Source organism: Schistocerca piceifrons, chromosome 1 (assembly GCF_021461385.2).
Source record: "Schistocerca piceifrons isolate TAMUIC-IGC-003096 chromosome 1, iqSchPice1.1, whole genome shotgun sequence".
Classification (NCBI taxonomy): Eukaryota; Metazoa; Arthropoda; class Insecta; order Orthoptera; family Acrididae; genus Schistocerca; species Schistocerca piceifrons.
Window position 1 is genome coordinate 1,202,092,700 of NC_060138.1, and position 20,564 is coordinate 1,202,113,263.

A 20,564-nucleotide genomic window follows, 5' to 3' on the forward strand; every position below is an offset into this window, starting at 1 on the left:
GAAGAAACAGAAATATAACTGCTGGTAACTAGTTCTCTTCTATGCTGATTGAAAAACTGATTGAAAATGGTTTGTCTTACATTGGAATGATGCACAAAAATAAAGGGGAAATGCCACCAGAATTTTTAGCCAATAAACAATGGGTAGTAGGATCTACATTATTTGGTTTTGTGATGGATAAAACATTGGCATCTTATGTCCCAAAAAAGAACTGAAGAGTATTGGTGAGCTCATTAATGCACCATGACAATTCAATCAATGAAAACAGTGGAAAACCTGAGGTAATTGAATTTTACAACAGAACAAAAGGTGGTGTTGATACATTAGATCAGAAATGTGCCAATTATTCAGTCTCTAGAAGAACTCAATGGGGGCCATGTGTAATTTTTTCAGCAATATTGAATGTTGCGAGTGCAAATGGACTTGTATTATGGAAGGCATAAAATGGTGGAAAACGTTTGAAATGTAATCATTACATAAAAGAAAATGGACTAAATTTGGTAAGGCCTTTTATCACAGAAATAAAAAGAGAGTATTCTTCATTTTCAGTAGATCTGATGAGTAGGATAGATAATTTTCTAGGGACAGCTGACGAATCACAAAATAACCTATGACTAGAAAATTCACCTTGTAATCAAAGTGGCTCACAAAAAAGAGGAAGATGTTATTTATGTGGTCCTAAAACTGACAGCAAACAATCACAAAAATGTGACAGATGTTTTAAATTCATCTGTAAATGACATGCAGAAAAAAAGTGTTGTGTTCCAAGTGCTATTCTTAGTTCAGGTGCTGTTATAGATAACATTTGGACACTTCCAGGTTTCATTTTCATTTATTTTTTTGTGATTGATGACATAAAGAGTCCCTATTTATGTTAAGGGGAAGTTATGAGAAACTCCATAGCATATCTAGGTTTTTTAATCTAAGCCTTTTTTGTAATCATGTAGCATTCCAAAGAAAGATACTAAAAATTCTTGTAAAATATGAGATATAGGACTTAAAGTTAAAAAATAACATAATGTAAAATTTTTGCTCAGTAAAAATTGATTTATATTTGAAATAAAACTTATTTTAAATACAATCATTATGCATTTGCATATGAATTATATCTTTTATGAGGATTATGTTTAATTCTTTACAAGGGTCCATTTGGACCCATGATTCCAGTTATGTCCATCAAAATATTGATTCTGGAAAGGAAGCAGATGACAAAACAAGAGGGGAAGTAAAAATGTCACAGCTTGCTTCATGACATTTTTATAGACAAATCAAAGGAACAAAATCATATAAAACCTGTAATAAATGGACTATCAGATCATGACATGCAGCTCCTTGTTTTAGATGTAAATTCTAAGCAGATTATCAAGACTGCTAAATATGAGTACAGGAGAGTAGTCAATCAACCAAAACTTGAGTATTTTAGAAAACTGCTCAAAGATACGAACTGCAAAGATGTTTATAGTGCTCATGACATGAATGAAAAATATAAGACATTCATGAACAATGTCAGTACCATGTTTGAAAACTGTTTTCCTCTAAAAGTTACTCAAATTAAACAGAAGTCTGTAATAAAACCATGGATTACACAAGGAATAAAGATTTCCTGTAAGACAAAAAGGAAAATGTATCTGTCGACCAAGAATAGCTCCAATGCTCATGATTTAGCTAAATACAAGGAATAGTGTAAGATATTAAAAAAAGTATTTCAGACTTCTAAACAAATGCACTATGAGAAGAAGATAGCAATGTCAGGGAACAAAATAAAAACAATATGGGATATAGTGAAAGAGGAGACTGGTAGAACCTAAAAGGAACAGGAGCAAATAGCACTAAGAGTAGATGACACATTAGTAACTGATGGGCATAGTGTGGCAAATCTATTTAACAAGTACTTTATATCCATTACTAATAGAGTGGGATTATCAGGATAAGTAAATAACGGTCTTGAATATCTGAAACTAGCCTTTACAAATAGCTTCAGGTACATGAATATGTCACTCACTTCACCAAAAGAAATAACTTCCATAATAAAATCTTTAAAAACAAATCATTCTAGTGGTTACGATGAAATATCAACAAAGTTAATTAAGGCATGTTCTTGTGAGTTTTGTACGATTCTAAGTTACTTGTGTAACCAGTCAATTATAACTGGGACATTTCCTGACTGGCTAAAATATTCAGATATTAAGCCTCTATTCAAGAAAGGGGATAAAGAGATACCATAAAACTACAGACCGATTTAACTTTTGCCAGCATTCTAAAAAATTTTAGAAAAAGTAATGTACAGGCAGCTTCTCAACAATCTAACCACAAATAACATATTATCAAGAATACAGTTTGGATTTCTGAAGGGTTCTGATATCGAGAAGGCTATTTACACCTACAGTGAAAATGTACTTAATTCATTAAATAACAAATTACAAGCAGCAGGTATTTTCAGTGATTGGTCAAAGGCATTTGATTGTGTGAACCACAACATCCTTTTAAATAAATTAGAATTCTATGGTGTCACGGGCAGTGCTGCAAAATGGTTCAAGTCATACCTCACTAACAGGAAACAAAGGGTGTCAGTGAAAGGGACTAGTGAATTAAGTCATCAGTCATCATCAGAATGGGAAGAAATTACATGTGGTGTCCCACAAGGATCCATCTTAGGGCCATTGCTTTTTCTTGTGTACATTAATGATTTCTCATCAGTTACACTGCCAGAAGCAGAGTTCATTTTGTTTGCAGATGACACAAGTATTGCAATAAATAGTATGTCGAGTGTAGTTCTAGAAAAATCTGCTAATGGTATTTTCATGGTTATTAATAAATGGTTTAAAGCCAACTCACTGACATTAAACTTCGAAAAGACTCACTATATGCAGTTCAGAACCTGTAAGAGGTTTCCACCCAGCATATGCATAAAGAATGAAGAAGAGCACATAGAAGAGGTTGACAGTCTTAAATTCCTGGGATTACAACTTGATAATAAATTCAGTTGGGAGGAGCACACCACAGAACTGCAGAAACGCATTAACAAATTTGTATTTGCAATTCAAGTGTTAGCAGACATAGGCGACATAAAAATGAAAAAGCTTGCATATTTTGCCTACTTTCATTCCATAATGTCATATGGTATAATATTTTGGGGTAACTCTTCAAGTCAAACAAAAGTTTTCAGAGTCCAAAAGCGTGTAATACGTATTATTTGTGGAGTAAATTCACGGACGTCCTGTAGAAACCTCTTCAAAGAACCGGGTATACTAACTACTGCCTCTCAGTATATTTACTCCTTAATGAAATTTGTCCTAAATAATATATATCTTTTTCCAACAAACAGCTCAGTTCATACATACAATACCAAGAACAAAAATGATCTGCACAAGGACTTAAAGGCACTTACTTTAGTTCAAAAAGGGGTCCACTACTCAGCAACACTCATCTTCAATAATTTGCCAGCAAACATAAAAAGTTTAGTTACAAATAAAGATCAGTTAAAAAGGAGCCTGAAAGACTTACTAGTGGCCAACTCCTTCTACTCCATTGGCGATTTTTTAATAGAAACAAATGATGTATTGTATATATTCATAATATTCGTATTGTTAAAATGACATGTTCCACATCCACGAGGATCTCCTCAGCACGGATCTATGGAACAAAAAACTAATCTAATCTAATCTAAACATAGTGGTTAGCACACTGGACTTGTATTTGGGAGGACAACAGTTCAAATCAGCGTCCTGCCATCCTGATTTAAATTTTCTGTGATTTCCATAAATCGCTTTGGACAAATGCCAGGATGGTTCCTTTGAAAGGGCATGGCCAACTTCCTTCTCCCTCTTCCCCAATCCAATGGGACTGATGACCTTGCTGTTTGGTTCCCTCCCCCAAATCAACCAACAAACAGTCATTGAATATTGCAGAATGCTGGTGTTTGTGCAGACACTGAATATTCCAAAATATACAAACATAAGGTATTTCAAGAACTTCCAGAAATGATAGATGCTAAATAACAAGTAATTGCTCTTGGTCAGGTTTGAAATGGAGACTCACAGCATGTCAGCCAGCAAAACTGACCACTGCACCACACAGCATGCACCACAGCTTGTGGCACTACTACAAAATAGTCACATTACTCAAAGAAGAGACTTCTGATCTTATTCCGAGGCATAATAACAGTTTTCTTTCCTGTATATCTTCTAAAAATGGAGTACACAGGATGTATAATGAAGGTGGTACAATAAGTGTTATTCAGGTGGCATCTGGAATATGGATGTGGTCCTAAATTTAAATAATAAAAACTCTGAATGTTGGTAAGCAAGAAATTTTACATGATTAAAATACACAAACACATACCGCAGGCAGGCATGTAAACAAAATGAGTCACGTAAAAATTATATAGAGAGATTTTCATGTTTCCACTCTCAGCTGTAGAGCTACAACTGTATACACACAGAAAAAAATGCTAATAAAGAGCCTAATTTGGCTGTAGATGTTCAAGTGTATTTTTATTTATCAAACAATTTTATTGTTTTCCTAATGCTCTCATGTGGTTAGATCTTGACAGCTCTGCTAACTGAAAATGTGGCAACCAGCATTCATATTTTGGTGAATGTAGGCTGCGTGTTAAGTTAATTAATTCACCAGAATAATAATACTCACATTGATTAACTATTTGTTATTATAATTTCTCAGGTTTATATATGTTGAGACTGCCTTCTTGTGGAAATGGTGGCTGGATCATAATGAATCTAAGCGACAACAAGTGATAGACCTTATCAACTCTGGCCAGCTGGAAATTGTTGGTGGTGCCTGGAGCATGAATGATGAAGCAGCTACGCACTATCAGTCAACAATAGACCAATTCACATGGGGACTGAGGTAAATTTTGTTATTGTTATTATTATTTTGACAATATGATGTTTTTTAATAAAGTTTTACATTTCCTTTTTTATGATTAGTACCAGACATTATTTTCCTGTTTCCAGCATAAAAGTTAAACATTTTCCTAGAGACTTCATAATCAATTACGAATTAAATAATTGATGTACTGTATGTTGTTTTCCCTTTTATCTCCTTTCAGGGAAACAATTTCTTGTGTTTACCCAAGTAAAATGTAACTCTATGTTTCTGCCTGATAGACAAGTGTGACAGATGTGAATATAACTACAATAATACAAGAATTGGACTAATTTAAAATCCCTGGAATATAAGACATTTCACAAGCTGTCACACAGAATACAAACAGAATTTTATAAAATGTGTGTTTGAAACTATTGATAGAAGGAATCATAAAAGATAGGAACAAAATATCTTTATCCTCCTTGAAAATAAACCAATAGCAAAAAAGACGTTCAGAAATAAATTAAAATAAAAACATAACATAATCGGTCAGTAAATTTTAAGTTTTTATTTACAGTATGTTTCAGAGGCAGTATTCAGTCATCAGTTGTAGTTCTGATGTTTAGCTCAGTTCATTGCTCACATGAAACGAATGATATATAAATATTTAGTGGGTTTTAAGTTTATCACATAAGCTGTAGTTATGCACTTTCCTCAAGTTCACAGCGTTTGAACTGAACACAGTGACAGTTTACAAACTTCATCAGATGTGTTACAAGTGTTTAGCATTTCCCTGAATACGAAGATGTTATATGATTTTATTTTTTAATTTTTTTTATTTTTTTTCCTTACAGTTATAAAAGTGGGCTTTAGCAAGTAGGCTACACATTATTGTGGCATGCCAAGTAACTTTTATTCAATGTTCCACTACACTTCAGAGAGACACAGATATATGACACAATCTTTCATCATAGTCACCAAGTCTCTGTAAACAATGGTTGGAACATTCTACCAATTGTTCAGTTCACAGAGCCATTAGAAAACTATTGTGTGACTTAGAAATTGCTTGGTGCTAGCTAGATCTAGGCTTCCCAATCAGCATCACCCACCCCTGTGTCGCCTTTGTCACATTGTTGCCACCATTTCATCATGGCTGGATGTAGCATTGCATTTAGTCCATATACCATCAGATTTTGCAGTGAATCTGTGTGTAATTTAGACATTTTGTCCACTAGATTGGAACTATCCTGTGTATTTCAACTTTGGAGCACATTTTCAGTTGTCCCACCAATTCACTCCCACACTGTGATGCATCTGTTGTCAACACCAAAGCATAAACGTGTCTGCAGGAAACCTGGAACATGTACTCTCTTCTGATAATTCATCACTCTTGTTGCAAGATGGTATTAGTGTGGGATGAGATGTAGCTACTTTCTGATGTCCTTATGTACATAGTTATACATAAATGGATAGTTTTTTTATGCTTTTGTTACACAATTTCTTAATGTTTCTAGATAAACAATAACTGTACATATTTTAACCTTCAAATTTTTTTTGTCCACATTATTAAAAAGATGGTGAGTCATTGTCAGGCACATGAAGAAGATTGAAACATTCACTAGGTTTTAGATGAATCCTTCTTTGAGCTAGAGTACACACACACACACACACACACACACACACACACACACACACACACACACACACACACACCTATACAGCAACACAATGTTGGGACTGAAGTTCCACAGGTTGGCTCAGGTAAGGGATTGCATTGGGTGGAATGGGTGAGGAGCTAAGTAGCAGGAGAGACGGTTTAGAGACGGTGCATTTGGCTTAGAGAGAGGAATCAGGTGTACAGGATAGGAATACAACACTTGGGCACCAGCACGATGAGTTCATGCAGTGCATGATAACAAAGATATAGAGAAGATGATTGGAAGGATTTGAGAGTATAGCAGAAGGGCTGACTGTGGGGAAGGGGATGTGGATGACTAAAGTAATTGTCCTGGGGCTGGGTAGGGGTGGGTGTGGGGAGGGGGCTAGTGGGTATTGATACCAGGAGGGTTACTGTAATAACTTCAAGTTGAACAAATATATTTCAAGGAAGACAGATCAAGTAAACAGAGTAAGACGTGTGTACACTTTAACAGTCAAATCGTAACTGAGTCCAAGTCTAGTGGCCGCGGGCTGGCTGGCTGCTTAGGTGGCGCTGCTGCTGCACGGCTGGCAGACAGTGCTGCATGTAGAGGACGCGCGTAACTGCGCGGCGGCACTTTGAAAGATCAGCGATTCACAACACTTTTCCCCCTTTTGAATTTTTTGCACAGGTCTTGATGGAGGTGGCCTGTAGACTGCTAACATCCATAGGTGTTGTTTGACTGGCCATAAAGTCTCGAGGAGGAGGCTTCCCGTACAGACGGAAGTGTCCCCGATGTTAACGGGTCGAGATCTGCTGGGGCCCCGTGCACCAATCTGCTCGTTGCGGCAAGTCCGGTTGTTATAACAGGAGACATGGGCGATGCGTCTGCATCTGTAGGAGAAGGAGGCGAGTAGAGTTGCTCCGACAGATGATGGTCATCTGGTTCCTGCATGGGCATATCTCCTGGTGGCGTCAGTTCTTGTGCTGGCACCAATATGATGGTGAGAGGACTGCGTTGTGAGTAATGAGAGATTCCAGTATCCCGAGCATCAGGTGGAGCAAAAGGTGGTGTAGCGGCATCCGGAACAGGTGTTGCCGGCACACGAGGCCAAAGCTGGTCCGAATGACGCACTGTAACACCAGTGTCTGTCTGGATTTCATACAGGCATTGGCCACAGTGTCGTAAGATGCGGCCAGGACTCCATTTGGCCACCTGCCATATCCCCGTACCCATACAAGGTTGTCGGCGGTGAACCGGCCAAGCGAAGGCACCCGCGGCCGTAAGGTGGAAAGCCGCAGAAGATCAAGGAGCGTGTGGGGCTGTCGGCCATGTAAGAGCTCAGCCTGGCTGTGGTCACCCATGGGGGTGAAACGGTAAGAAGCCAGAAATTGGAGAAGTGCATCAGCAGCAGAAGAAGTTAGGAGTTTCCTCATCTGAGCCTTAAATGTGCGGACCAGTTGTTCAGCCTCACCGTTTGACTGTGGATGGAACAGAGGGGCCGTGACATGCATGACGCAGTGACGGGCACAAAAATCTGCAATATCGGAAGTGGCAAATTGCGGACCATTTTCAGTAACAAGAGTAGAGGGAAGGCCTTCCCAAGAGAAAACGTGAGCTAGAGCATTGGTGGTTGCCGCGGTGGTAGGCAACGTGCAACGGACAATGAAAGGAAAGTTAGAGTAGCTGTCAATAACGAGAAGCCAATAAGTACCTAAAAAAGATCCCACAATGTCAGCATGAATACGCTTCCAGGGCATCTTAGGCGAAGACCACGGTGACAAAGATGACTTCGGGGCAGCGGCCTGTGACGTGACGCACAAGGGCCGCAGGCAGCGCCCATGTGTGTGATTTCAGAGTCGATGCCGGGCCAGTACACATGACAGCGCGCCAGAGATTTTGTGTGAGAGACACCACAGTGCCCTTGGTGAAGGAGGCGCAAGACCAAAGCACGCAAAGACACAGATACCACAACACGCAGCGAAGCATTTTCGGTGGAAAGGAGGGTAACACCACGCCTAGTCATGAGGCGGTAACACAAAGCGTAGTAGTTCCGCAACGGATCATAAGTCTTAGCAGATGAACGATCTGGCCAACCCTTCTGAATATAGTGTAAAACCTGGGAGAGGGTAGGGTCAGAACTTGCAGCAACCGCCAGCCGGTCCCCGGTGATGGGCAACCCATCCACAACCCGCTGCTCAGCAACATCCAGGTGGAAACACAAAAGTTCGTCCCTATCAAATGCCAGATGAGGACCCATGGGAAGGTGAGACAGTGCATCAGCATTCGCATGTTGAGCCGTCAGCCGGAAATGAATCTCATAATTGAAACGAGACAAGTAAAGAGCCCAACGCTGTAGGCGGTGTGCAACCTTGTCGGGAAGTGACGTTGATGGATGAAACAAGGAAACAAGTGGTTTGTGATCCGTAACAAGATGAAAATTGGATCCATAGAGAAAAACACCAAACTTATGAAGAGCATAAATAATGGCCAGAGCTTCTTTTTCAATTTGAGAATACTTTTGCTGGGCATCCGTGAGTGTTTTGGAGGTATAAGCAATGGGTTGTTAAGAACCGTCAGAAAAATGGTGCGCAAGGACTGCACCAACCCCATATTGAGAGGCGACCATGGATAAGAACAAGATGTTGGCAAGGTCGATAAGTAGCCAGGCACGGGGCCTGTTTCAGCATAGCCTTCAATTTCTGGAAAGCCGCATCGCATGACGCAGACCAGTGAAAAGGCACATTTTTATGCAACAGGCAACGCAACGGCTGAGCGACCGAAGCAGCAGACGGTAAAAACTTGTAATAGTATGCTATTTTCCCCAAGAAGACCTGCAGTTCCTTAACAGATGTAGGGCGAGGAAGGGCATGGATCACAACGACAGTTTGGTGAAGCGGACGAATACCATCCTGAGAGAGTTGAAACTCCAAGTACGTGATAGGTGCCTGAAAAAATTTTGATTTCTGAAGATTACACTTAAGACCGGCAACCCGTAAGACATGAAAAAGTGTGCAGAGATTTTGAAGATGTTCGTCAGTGGTGGAGCCAGTGATAACAATGTTGTCCTGGTAATTTATACACCCAGGGACAGTGAGCAATAATTGTTCCAAGAATCGCTGAAAGAGAGCAGGGGCGTTGGCAACCCCAAATGGCAATAATTGGTATTGATAGAGGCTGAAAGGCATGTTAAGGACCAGAAACTGCCGGGAAGCAGTGTCGAGAGGAAGTTGATGATAAGCTTCTGACAGGTCAAGTTTAGAAAAATACTGGCCTCCAGCAAGTTTAGTGAACAATTCTTCAGGTCGAGGCATAGGGTAAGTGTCGATAAGGCATTTAGCATTTACAGTGGCTTTGAAATAGCCACAGAGACGAATATCACCATTTGGCTTAGCAACAACAATGACAGGAGAGGACCACTCACTTGAAGTGACAGGAAGCAAGACCCCTGAAGCAGTGAGATGATCCAGCTCCCATTTGACCTGATCACAAAGGACCACAGGAATGGGCCGAGCCTGAGAAACCTTAGGGCGAGCTGTGGGTTTGAGCGTGATACGAGTTTCGAAGTCATTTGCATGGCCTAACCCAGGAGAAAAAAGGGCCGAAAATGTCGTCGACAAGGAATCCAATTGAGCATAAGGAATAGCATCAGAGACGATATTGACAGAGTCATCTACGAAGAACCCAAAAACACGAAAGGCATCAAAACCAAAAAGATTCTCCGCATTACTATGGTCGACCACAAATATGGGAACAGTGTGAATGACCGATTTGTAAGATACTTCAGCATCAAATTGTCCCAAGAGAGAAATCTTCTGTTTATTGTAAGTCCGGAATAGCCTAGTGACAGGTGACAGGATAGGAGAACCGAACTGAAGATACATCTGAGAACTGATGATAGTGGCAGCAGGACCAGTATCCACCTGCATGCGAACATCTCGACCAAGTATTTGGACAGTGAAGAATAACTTCCCTGAAAGGGAAGAAGTGCAATTGACAGACAACACAGAATCAGAATCAGCATCATGTTCATGAACATCATGTATGTGGTCGGATTTGCAAACGGAAGACACATGACCTTTCTTTTTGGAATTGTGACACACAGCCCAACGTTGGGGACAATCCTCGCGTGAATGTTTCGTAAAACACAGCGGACATGAAGGAAGTTGCCGGGGATTTTGCTGCAGTTTCTTAGTGGGTTGTTTACGGTTAGGCCGAGGCTGCGCGTGGGAGCGCACTGTGGCCACGTTGGCTGGTGGGGACGCGCCGCACGTGTCGTCAACAGTGCACAGAGGTTGTATTTCCCCAACATCACCCCACACCTCTATTTGCGCCCCAGCGGCGCGAGAAATTTCAAAAGACTGCGCAATGGAGAGAACCTCATCTAGAGTCGGATTTGCCAACTGAAGGGAACATTGCCGAACTTCTTTGTCGGGTGCCGACCAGATAACAGCATCCCATACCATGGAATCGGCATAAGATTCTTTGTGAACATCAGTAACAAACTGACATTTTCGACTGAGGCCATGAAGTTCAGCAGCCCAAGCGCGATAGGATTGATTCAGATGTTTTTGACAACGGTAAAAGTCAACACGAGAGGCTACCACATGCATTTGCTTTTGAAATTAGCTGGACAGAAGTGAGCACATTTCAGCAAAGGACAAAGACGCAGGATCTTTCAAAGGAGCCAATTGCAACAACAACCGATACATTTGAGGTGAAATCCAGGAAAGGAACAGAGACTTACGTGTTTGTTCATCCATGACATGAAATGCCAAAAAGTGCTGACGAAGACTTTTTCGTAATCAGACCAGTCTTCCGCCGTCTCGTAAGGAGGAAAAGTAGGTAGAGACAAAGTCAAGAGATGCCCCGCATTTGATGCCGCAACGAAATCACGAATCGCATTTGTGAGAAGCGGTTGCTGTTCTATGAAACCTTGCAATAGTTGCTCTAAAGTAGCCATGGAAACATGTGGGCCAACGATGGAAAACAAAAATCCCACCCTCGTCGCCAATTGTAATAACTTCAAGTTGAACAAATATATTTCAAGGAAGATGCAATACATGAAAGTCACAGATCAAGTAAACAGAGTAAGATGTGTGTACACTTTAACGTCAAATCATAACCGAGTCCAAGTCTAGCGGCTACTGACTAGCTGGCTGCTTAGGTGGCGCTGCTGCTGCACGGCTGACAGACAGCACCGCATGTAAAGAACGCGCGTAACTGCGCAGTGGCACTTTGAAAGATTGGTGAGTCACATCAGTTACAAGAATAAAAGATGTGTTGCAAGGGCAACTCTCATCTACACAGTTTAAAAAATCTATGGAAAGTATCCTGACGGCATGGATTGCATAGCATTTATTGATATTGTGCGTATAGTGCTCAGCAGTGTGTTCTGCCATTTGGTGATCTACTCTCCTCTTGGACATTGTTTGACAGTTACCAATCATTCAGGTTGGCAGCTGGTTGTTGGTTATGTCTGTGTAAAATGCTGTATAGAAATTACAGCAGAGCTAGTATATGATATGACAACTTTCACAGATGAACCCGCTTTTGATGGGATAAGATAAGCCTGTTATAGGGCTGGAGAAGAATGTACTGGAAAGGTGAATAACGCAGGTCTTGCAAGTGGGTCTTCTCAACACCGACTCAAAGGAAGGCCTCGGCGCTTGTCGGTGACGTCACGTCAGCGAGGCACGGCCAGCGCCAGGTCTGTTGCAGGCATACTCATAATGGTGGTGTCTCCTTCTCTGACACACGAAAATGTTAAAATATTGGCGGTAGTTGACCAACACACATTGTTCTGTGAGATTTCTGCCATCAACTAAGGGTGCAGTTCGTTACACTTCTTAACAAATAGTGTACTCCTGAACTTATATTTCCACCTGTTTTAAGGATTGACACACAAAAACAACTTCATGGTCCAGCAGCAACAGAATTCGTGCTTCTTTACCTTATTTGTAAATCTGAGGAAGTTACGTTTGTACTGGGTTGCTTTTACAAGAAACTGCGAACATACTGGTGCTCTTCTTTAGGTATCTTGGTTGACTATGCGGTGAGGAGCACTGAATGTTAATGAAATATCTTACGATTGTATGCGTTGAGGGATGGGGTGGGGGACAGAAGAAGAGGCAAAAGAGAGATACTTGTTTTAGCAAATAAAATATTTTATCTTATAAAGTTTCTCCTTTTAGTTGCAAAAGGGGAATATTTATCTTTTCTAATGTGCATGTTTAAAAAAGTTTAAGCTCGGCAGTATTTTAGATATATGAAGCTATTTTGTTTCCTGTTTAGAATTCCTTTCATTGAAAACAACTGTAATCTAATGACTGGCAACAATTGGACATTTACACATGTAAATTAGTTCACATTTCCAGTGACGATGTCAAACGAAAATAAATAAATAAATAAATAAAAGAAACGAGTTCATTGTAAGGGGGTTGGGGTAAGTTTCGATAACAAAATGGATCAAGTAAATATAGTTATTTGAATGTAAAATTTCTGAAGCTTGCAATGGGGCAAAGCATCTCTTATAATGATCTACATTTGTTTCGACAGGATTCAGTAATACAGAACTATGATCTTCATTCGTAACTTTACGATAGTAAGAAAATCTTTCATCTAAATAAAACTGCAGAATCCAAAACAATACCAAAAATTTTGTCCAAAAATAAGAGATTTATAGTGATAAGTATGCTCAGGCGTTTCTGCCTGCAACTGACCTGGCATTCGCCGTGCCTAGCTGACGTGACGTCACCAACAAGCGCCGAGGCCTTCCTTTGAGTCGGTGTTGGTCTTCTACTGTGATATGACCCATGTGGCAAAGGGTTGGGAGTGAATATTGTATACCTTGGGTGGGTGGTAAAATGTTGATTTAGGAAAGGTATGAAGGATTATGGATAGAATGTTCCTCATTTTCAGGCACAATATTATATAGGTGAAGCTCTGGAGAAGGATATGGTTCAGTTATACCACTCAAGGATGGTATTTTGTGAAAAGGGGTGCTCCTCTGTAGTTGGTTATTAGAGTGGTGGGTGAATTAGGGGCATGTGACAATATGTGGGGAAAATCTGTCTGCACACTATGGACTACAGTGCCTCTCTGTGAAGGCTTTTGGGGGACTTTAATGCACTCAGCAAGGGAGTTTTCATTACTGCAGATATGCTCTCCATGGGTTGTCAGACTATAAGAGAATGATTTTTTGGTGTTGAAGGGATGACAGCTGTCAAAATACAGGAACAGATGATAGTTAGTGGCCTTCATATGCACAGAAGTATGGTTGGAGTGGACAGGGGCATGGAGGGTAAGGCCCAGGAATATGGCACATTGGGCTGAGGAGGCCCAGCTCAACCAAATGAGAGAGGAGCTGTTGATGTTGCAGAGAACTGAGGACAGGGCATCTTGGTCCTGGGTCCTGATCATGAAGGTATCAATGAACCTAAAGTAGACATGGGGTTAGGGATGTTAGGAAGGTGTCCTCTAGATGGTTCATTACAAAAATTGGCATAAGAGGTTGCCAGCATTGGCTATGGCTACTCCACTGATTTGTCTGTATCTCTCCTTGAAAGGTAAAGTAGTTATTCCTGAGGATGTAATTAGATAAGTGTATAAGGAAAGAGGCGGTGAGTTTGGAGTTAGAAAGACAATGGGAGAGTTAATGTTTGATAGCACCAAGTCCATGGAAATAGGGGATACTGGTGTATTGAGAGGTGTCATCCACTGTGATCAGTAGGGGTTCACGTGATAATGGGGGATGATGGCTGAGAGTCAGTGAAGGAAGTGGTGTGTGTCTCTAATAATGAGAGACTAGGCTACAGGCCATTGGTTTGAGATGTTGGTTGACAAGAGTAGAGAGTCTTCAAGTAACTGACTACACTGGAGCATCCAAGATTATTGGGGCTTATGGGTTTTGGGAAACATGTAGAATCTATTGCGTGAAGGAATCATTATGTCTTGCTGTGGTTACTTGAGAAAATCTAATACACTATGTGTGATATTATTTATTTCTTAGTTAGCTAGTAGATTATTTGAATATTACACAGAATTGAAGTTAATGCTTTTATTTAAATTTATGAAATATTATTATATATTGGGTAGTAAAAACTCTGATTCTATGAAGTAATGCCTGTAATGATACATCAATTGCTTTCCTCTTTAGTTAAATACAGCATAATGTTTTCTTAATGAATCCGCTCTTTTTTTTCTTTTTTTTAAAAAAAAAAAAAAAAAAAAAAAAAAAAAAAAAAAAAAAAAAAAAAAAAAAAAGAATTCAGTTTCGTTTAGGAGTGGAAATTTTCAACTGTTCTGAAGCTGCAGGCTGCATTACACTGTACAATGAGCCAACAACAATGGCATACCACTTTGAGTCAGATGTACTTAAAACATAAAAGTGATTAAATCAGGATATACTGCCATCTACAAACTGTTACATAATGTCTTTTTTATGTAATAACTATTTAATAAAGAAATAACAAATAATCTGACGCAAAGTTCTACATTTACTGAACTGATCTTGTCTTTTACATTGACCTCCTCCTGCTTCAGTGCACTTTTGCACATGCTCTAATATTTGAATGTACACTTTGCACAACTCTGCTACACCATTTCTCAAAATTTCATTACAAATATTGTTCTTCAAGTCTTATAACATTATTGGTATTTTCGCATATACTTTTCCCTTTACCCTGTCCTACAGATAACAGTCACAAGTGGTTAGTTCTGGCAAATGTGGCAGCCACAATCCTTTGCTAACAATCCTTTCTTCTTTTATGAATTCATGAGATTGGCTCATGTGAAGTGTGACAGTTTGCACCATCTTGTTGAAAGATACCATATGTACATTCATGGAGGAAACACTCTGTGTAAAATTCCTCAAGGATTCACATATACACAGCAGTGTTTATTCTTGTTTCAAAAAATTTGGGACCCACAATCTGACTTGCTGACATGACACACCACACACTGACTTTTTTGCCATGAAGCAGTTCATCTTTAGATTAGATTTTAGATTAGATTAATTATTCATTCATTCCATAGGCCCATAAAAGAGGGAATCCTCCTGGGTGTGGAACATGTCAGATAAACACATTACAAAAATGTAAATAGAAAACTTGAGTTTCATTAATTTTAATGATCCTCAGTCAATAAACAGTAAAATTATGTACATGAAGTAAAATTAAACTTCTAATATTTACAGGTTTAATACTTACATCTGCTTTCATTAAATCCATCATTCCTATAGTAGCTAGTTACTTGGCTATTACAAACAAGTATTGTCAAAAATTAAAGTAAATTATTCATTTCAATGATCCTCAGTTAAGAACAGTCAAATTATGTACAAGATTTAAAATTAAACTTCCACTGTTTACAGACTTGAAACTTACATCTGCTTTCCACACATCCATCATTCACACAGTAGGTAGTTACTTGGCTGTTACAACCAAGTATTGTCAAAAATTAAAGTATAATAAATTTTCATTAAAATGGTCTACTGTACTTGTTGAGAAATTCATGGATGGAACAGGAGAGTTGGTCACCAAAAATTTATTTATCTTCTTCTCATAATGCAGGTGTTTAGATTTCTGGATAAACTTATTCAATATTTTGCAGTAAATTTTGAATGAGCCATAATGCTCAAAGATGTCCCTCAATATCAGATAGAGTTTCCTTTTTGTCTTATATGATACCTTTATCCTTTGTGTGATCCATGGTTTCTTATTAGACTTCTGCTTAATTTGAGTTACCTTCAGGGGAAAACAATTTTCAAATCAGGAGCTAACTTTATTAATGAATGTTTGTGTTTTCCATTTATGTCTTGGATGCTGTAAACATCAATCCAATTAATTTCTTTGAGCAATCTCCTAAATTTCTCAGTTTTTGACTGTTTTATTGGCCTTCTGTACTCAGTTCTGATAGATGTTTTACCCTGACAATTTTCAAAATTTAATCTTAGGTGTTGCATGTCATGATCACCAGTGGTCATAGGTGTTGGAGAAGCACCTTTTTTAGGATAGGTAGGACAGAAGGAAGTCAAGTTCTGAGAGAAGTAAAGATTGAAACAAACCTTCAGTTTGATAAAGAACTCAAACAGCATAATCCTGGCACATTGGATCAGCAAACACAGCTGTTGGTTAAAAATTTACAGCAATCAACAGAAATTTTATTTCCACCCAATTTCACCTTGGTAAATGTGAAATGCCAACTGTCTTTAGTGCATCAAAATATTCGAGGGCTCAGAAGTAAAATTAATGAACTACTTATGTGCATTGATGAATTAGAGTCATCGAACACAGTTGATATAATCTGCCTCTCTGAACATCATGTGACCACTGGTATAGATATGTTAAACCTTACAGAATTTAAGTTAGCCTCCTACTTCTGTAGACAAAAGATGGAGAAAGGAGGAGTAGCCACATTTGTTAAAAACAGTTTTAAATTTAAGAATATTGACATTAATAAATTTTGCTTAGAGCAGCACTTAGAAGTATGTGCAACAAAGATAGAATTTCATAATAGGTACTTTATAATAGTAGCCATCACCTTCAGGAAATTTCAACCTGTTTATAAACGGTCTTGAAGATTTATTATGTCATCAAAAATTAAAAAACAAAGAACTAGTGGTTGCTGGTGATTTTAATATAGATGTCCTGAAAGACATTGTCAGTGAACAGTTACTGACATCAGTTACATCGTCATTCAATTTAATTTCTACTGCAAATTTCCCAACTAGGGTATACAAATGTTCTAAGACTGGCATTGGTAATATATTTATAGACAATTCTAGGCAACTAAGCCACATTACAAAACCAGTAGTAAATGGGCTATCTGACCATGACATGCAACACTTAACATTAAAGTTTGAAAATTGTCAGGGTAAAACATCTATCACAATTGAGTACAGAAGGCCAATAAAACAGTCAAAAATGGAGAAATTTAGGAGACTGCTCAAAGAAATTAATTTGATGAATGTTTACAATATCCAAGACACAAATGGAAAATACAAAACATTTACTAATAAAGTTAGCACATTATTTGAAAATTGTTTTCCCCTGAAGGTAACTCAAATGAAGCAGAAGTCTAATGAGAAAGGGATGAAGATATCATGTGAGAGAAAAAGGAAACTCTGTCTGATGCGTAGGGACACCTTTGATACTAGCATTATAGCTCATTACAAAAATTATTACAAAATATTGAAGAAGGTTATCCAGAAATCTAAACACCTGCATTATGACAAGAAGATAAATACATCCAGCAATAAAATAAAAATAATATGGGATATAGTTAAGTCTGAGACAGGTAGGACCAGAATTGATGAGGAACAAATACCTCTAAAAATAACTGAAACCCTGGTAACAAATTCATGTTATGTTGCGAACCATTTAAACAAGTATTTTGTCTCTGTTACTGATATCATGGGGTTGTCAGGTTCAGTAAATAATGCAATGGAATATCTGAGACCAGTGCACACAAACAATCTAGTAAAATCGAGGTGACACTTACTTCACCCAAAGAAATAGAATAAATCATAAAGTCCTTGAAATCAAAGCATTCTAGTGGTAATGATAACATATCAACAAAGTTAATAAAAGAGTGTTTATGTGAGCTTAGTCATATCTTAAGTTGTTTGTGTAATCAATCACTTGTCACAGGAACATTCCCGGACTGGAATATGTTGAAGTTATACCTCTCCACAAGAAAGGGGACAAAGAAATGCCGTCAAATTACCGACCGATCTCACTTTTGCCAGCTTTTTCAAAAATCTTTGAAAAGGTTATGTTCAAGCATCTACTTAAGCACCTTAGTGTAAATAACATACTGTGAATGTCACAGTTTGGGTTTCTTAAGGGTTCTGATATTGAGAAAGCTATTAATACTTACAGCGAAAAGTCCTTAATTCATTGGACAACAAATTAGAGGCAATTGGCATATTCTGTGACTTGTCAAAGGCATTTGACTGTGTGAATCACAGCATTCTTTTAAGTAAATTAAAATATTATGGCATCACTGGTACTGCTGCAAAGTGGTTTCAGTCATATCTTACTAGTAGAAAACAAAGGGTGCCATTACGTAACACTTCAGAGGTAGGCAATCAGACATCATCTGACTGGGAAGAAATTACATGTGGTGTTCCCCAAGGTTCCATAATAGGCTCACTACTGTTTCTTGTGCATATTAATGACCTGTCACCTGTTACATTACCAGATGTCAAGTTTCTCTTATTTGCAGATGATACAAACATTGTAATAAATAGTAAATCAAATATAAATTTAGAAAGGGCAGCTAATAAAATTTGTACTGGCATTAATAAGTGGTTCATAGCCAATTCACTGTCATTAAACTTTGAAAAGACCCACTATATGCAGTTCAGAACTTGCAAGAGATTTCCTTCTGGTGTGTGTATAAAATATGATGACATGGAAATAGGAGACGTTGAGAGTGTAAAATTCTTGGAGTTACAACTTCATAATAAATTCAGTTGGGAGCAACATACTAACGAACTGCTAAAGTGCCTAAACAAGTCTGTATTTGCAATGTGAATGATGTCAGACATAGGACATATAAATATAAAAAAATCTGGCATATTTTGCTCATTTTCACTCCATCATGTCATATGGTATCATATTTTGGGGTACCTCCACAAACAGAGAAAAATCTTTAGAGTACAGAAGCGTATAATAAGAGTAATGAGTAGTGTGAATCCAAGAACATCATGTCGAAACCTATTCAAAGAATTGGGCATACTAACCACAGCTTCTCAATATATTTATTCCTTAATGAAGTTTGTCGTAAATAATACATCTCTTTTTCCAACTAACTGCTTAGTACACAATATCAATACTAGGAATAAGAACAATATACATAAAGATTTAAAATCACTTACTCTTACCCAGAAAGGAGTACAGTATTCAGCAACGCATATTTTCAATAAGTTACCAGCAACCATTAAGAGTTTAGTTTCAGACAAGGCACAATTTAATCATAATTTAAAAGATTTTTTGGTGGCCAACTCCTTCTATTCCATCCATGAGTTTCTCAACCAGTGCAGTAGACCATTTTAATGAAAATTTATTATACTTTAATTTTTGGCAATACTTGGTTGTAACAGCCAACTACCTTTTGTGTCAATGATGGATGTATGGAAAGCAGATGTAAGTCTTAAGACTGTAAAATGTAAATAGTGGAAGTTTAATGATCCCATGAACATAAATGTTAGTATCCGACACCCAGGTCGATTGCAGGCAGGAGTTGATTGTCGAGCGTTGCAGGAGGCAGTGTGATTCGTGTCGTGTGAGAAACATTACTGAGAAGACGGCAAGAATGGAGGTCGAGCCGAGTTCGGTGTCAATGGCGGATGTGCCGGGTGAGCAGTAAATGGTAAATTCACTGGAGTATGACAAATGAGTGCGTCCCTCTGATTGTCGTGGGGTTGACCCTCATCGATACCGATTCGTGAATGATATAAAACCAAAAGCGACAAGTGCTGAATTACGTGTTTTGCATAAACCGTGTCGGCCAGCAACAACCATGGATTGCTGTGAGGATTGTTGTGAATGTTAACCATCACCATTGTGTGTTACGAAGTACTTAGAATCTGCAACCAATGAAAGATATAACTGTAATTAAATGTGTTAGGCGAAGGTAGCAACTGCCTCAGAATTTGTGTGTTATCAGAAAATACATGTCAATTTGTACATCGCAACCTTTATGGTCTTTAATAATGGACAAACTTTCAATCATTAACTATTCCATCTCAGAACAGCCGCACTCGGTTGAAATACCCCCGAAACCACAGTAGAAAAACCAATAGCTTTTCATTCATTAAGCACACGGTCATATAATCATATTTAACTGTTCGGCGGCTTCGGTAAATCACACAAAACCTGATAAAGGCCATAACGGGGGTGTTTCACCTTGGCTCCCGCGCCAAGGACAGTTACAGTCTTCGGATCTGAACAATGATTTATTAAGCACCATTTTTGGTATCAGGGGAAAGACAATGGCAATTATCGGACGATTTTAGCGCAAGAATAATTCAGTATTGTCGTTTTCATGACTAAAATTGTGTATTTCAACAAGAAAAAGTGTAATACATTTTAT

General features: G+C 38.5%; 1 protein-coding gene across 1 annotated transcript in view; it reads left to right on the forward strand.

Moving 5' to 3' along the window:
- LOC124779320 (lysosomal alpha-mannosidase-like) overlaps window positions 1–20,564 on the forward strand; it is a 270,837-nt gene that overhangs the window by 82,212 nt on the left and 168,061 nt on the right. Inside the window, exon 4 of the mRNA XM_047253703.1 lies at window positions 4,681–4,866. Coding sequence (XP_047109659.1) covers window positions 4,681–4,866 — 186 coding nt within the window. The remainder of the gene's footprint in view (window positions 1–4,680; window positions 4,867–20,564) is intronic.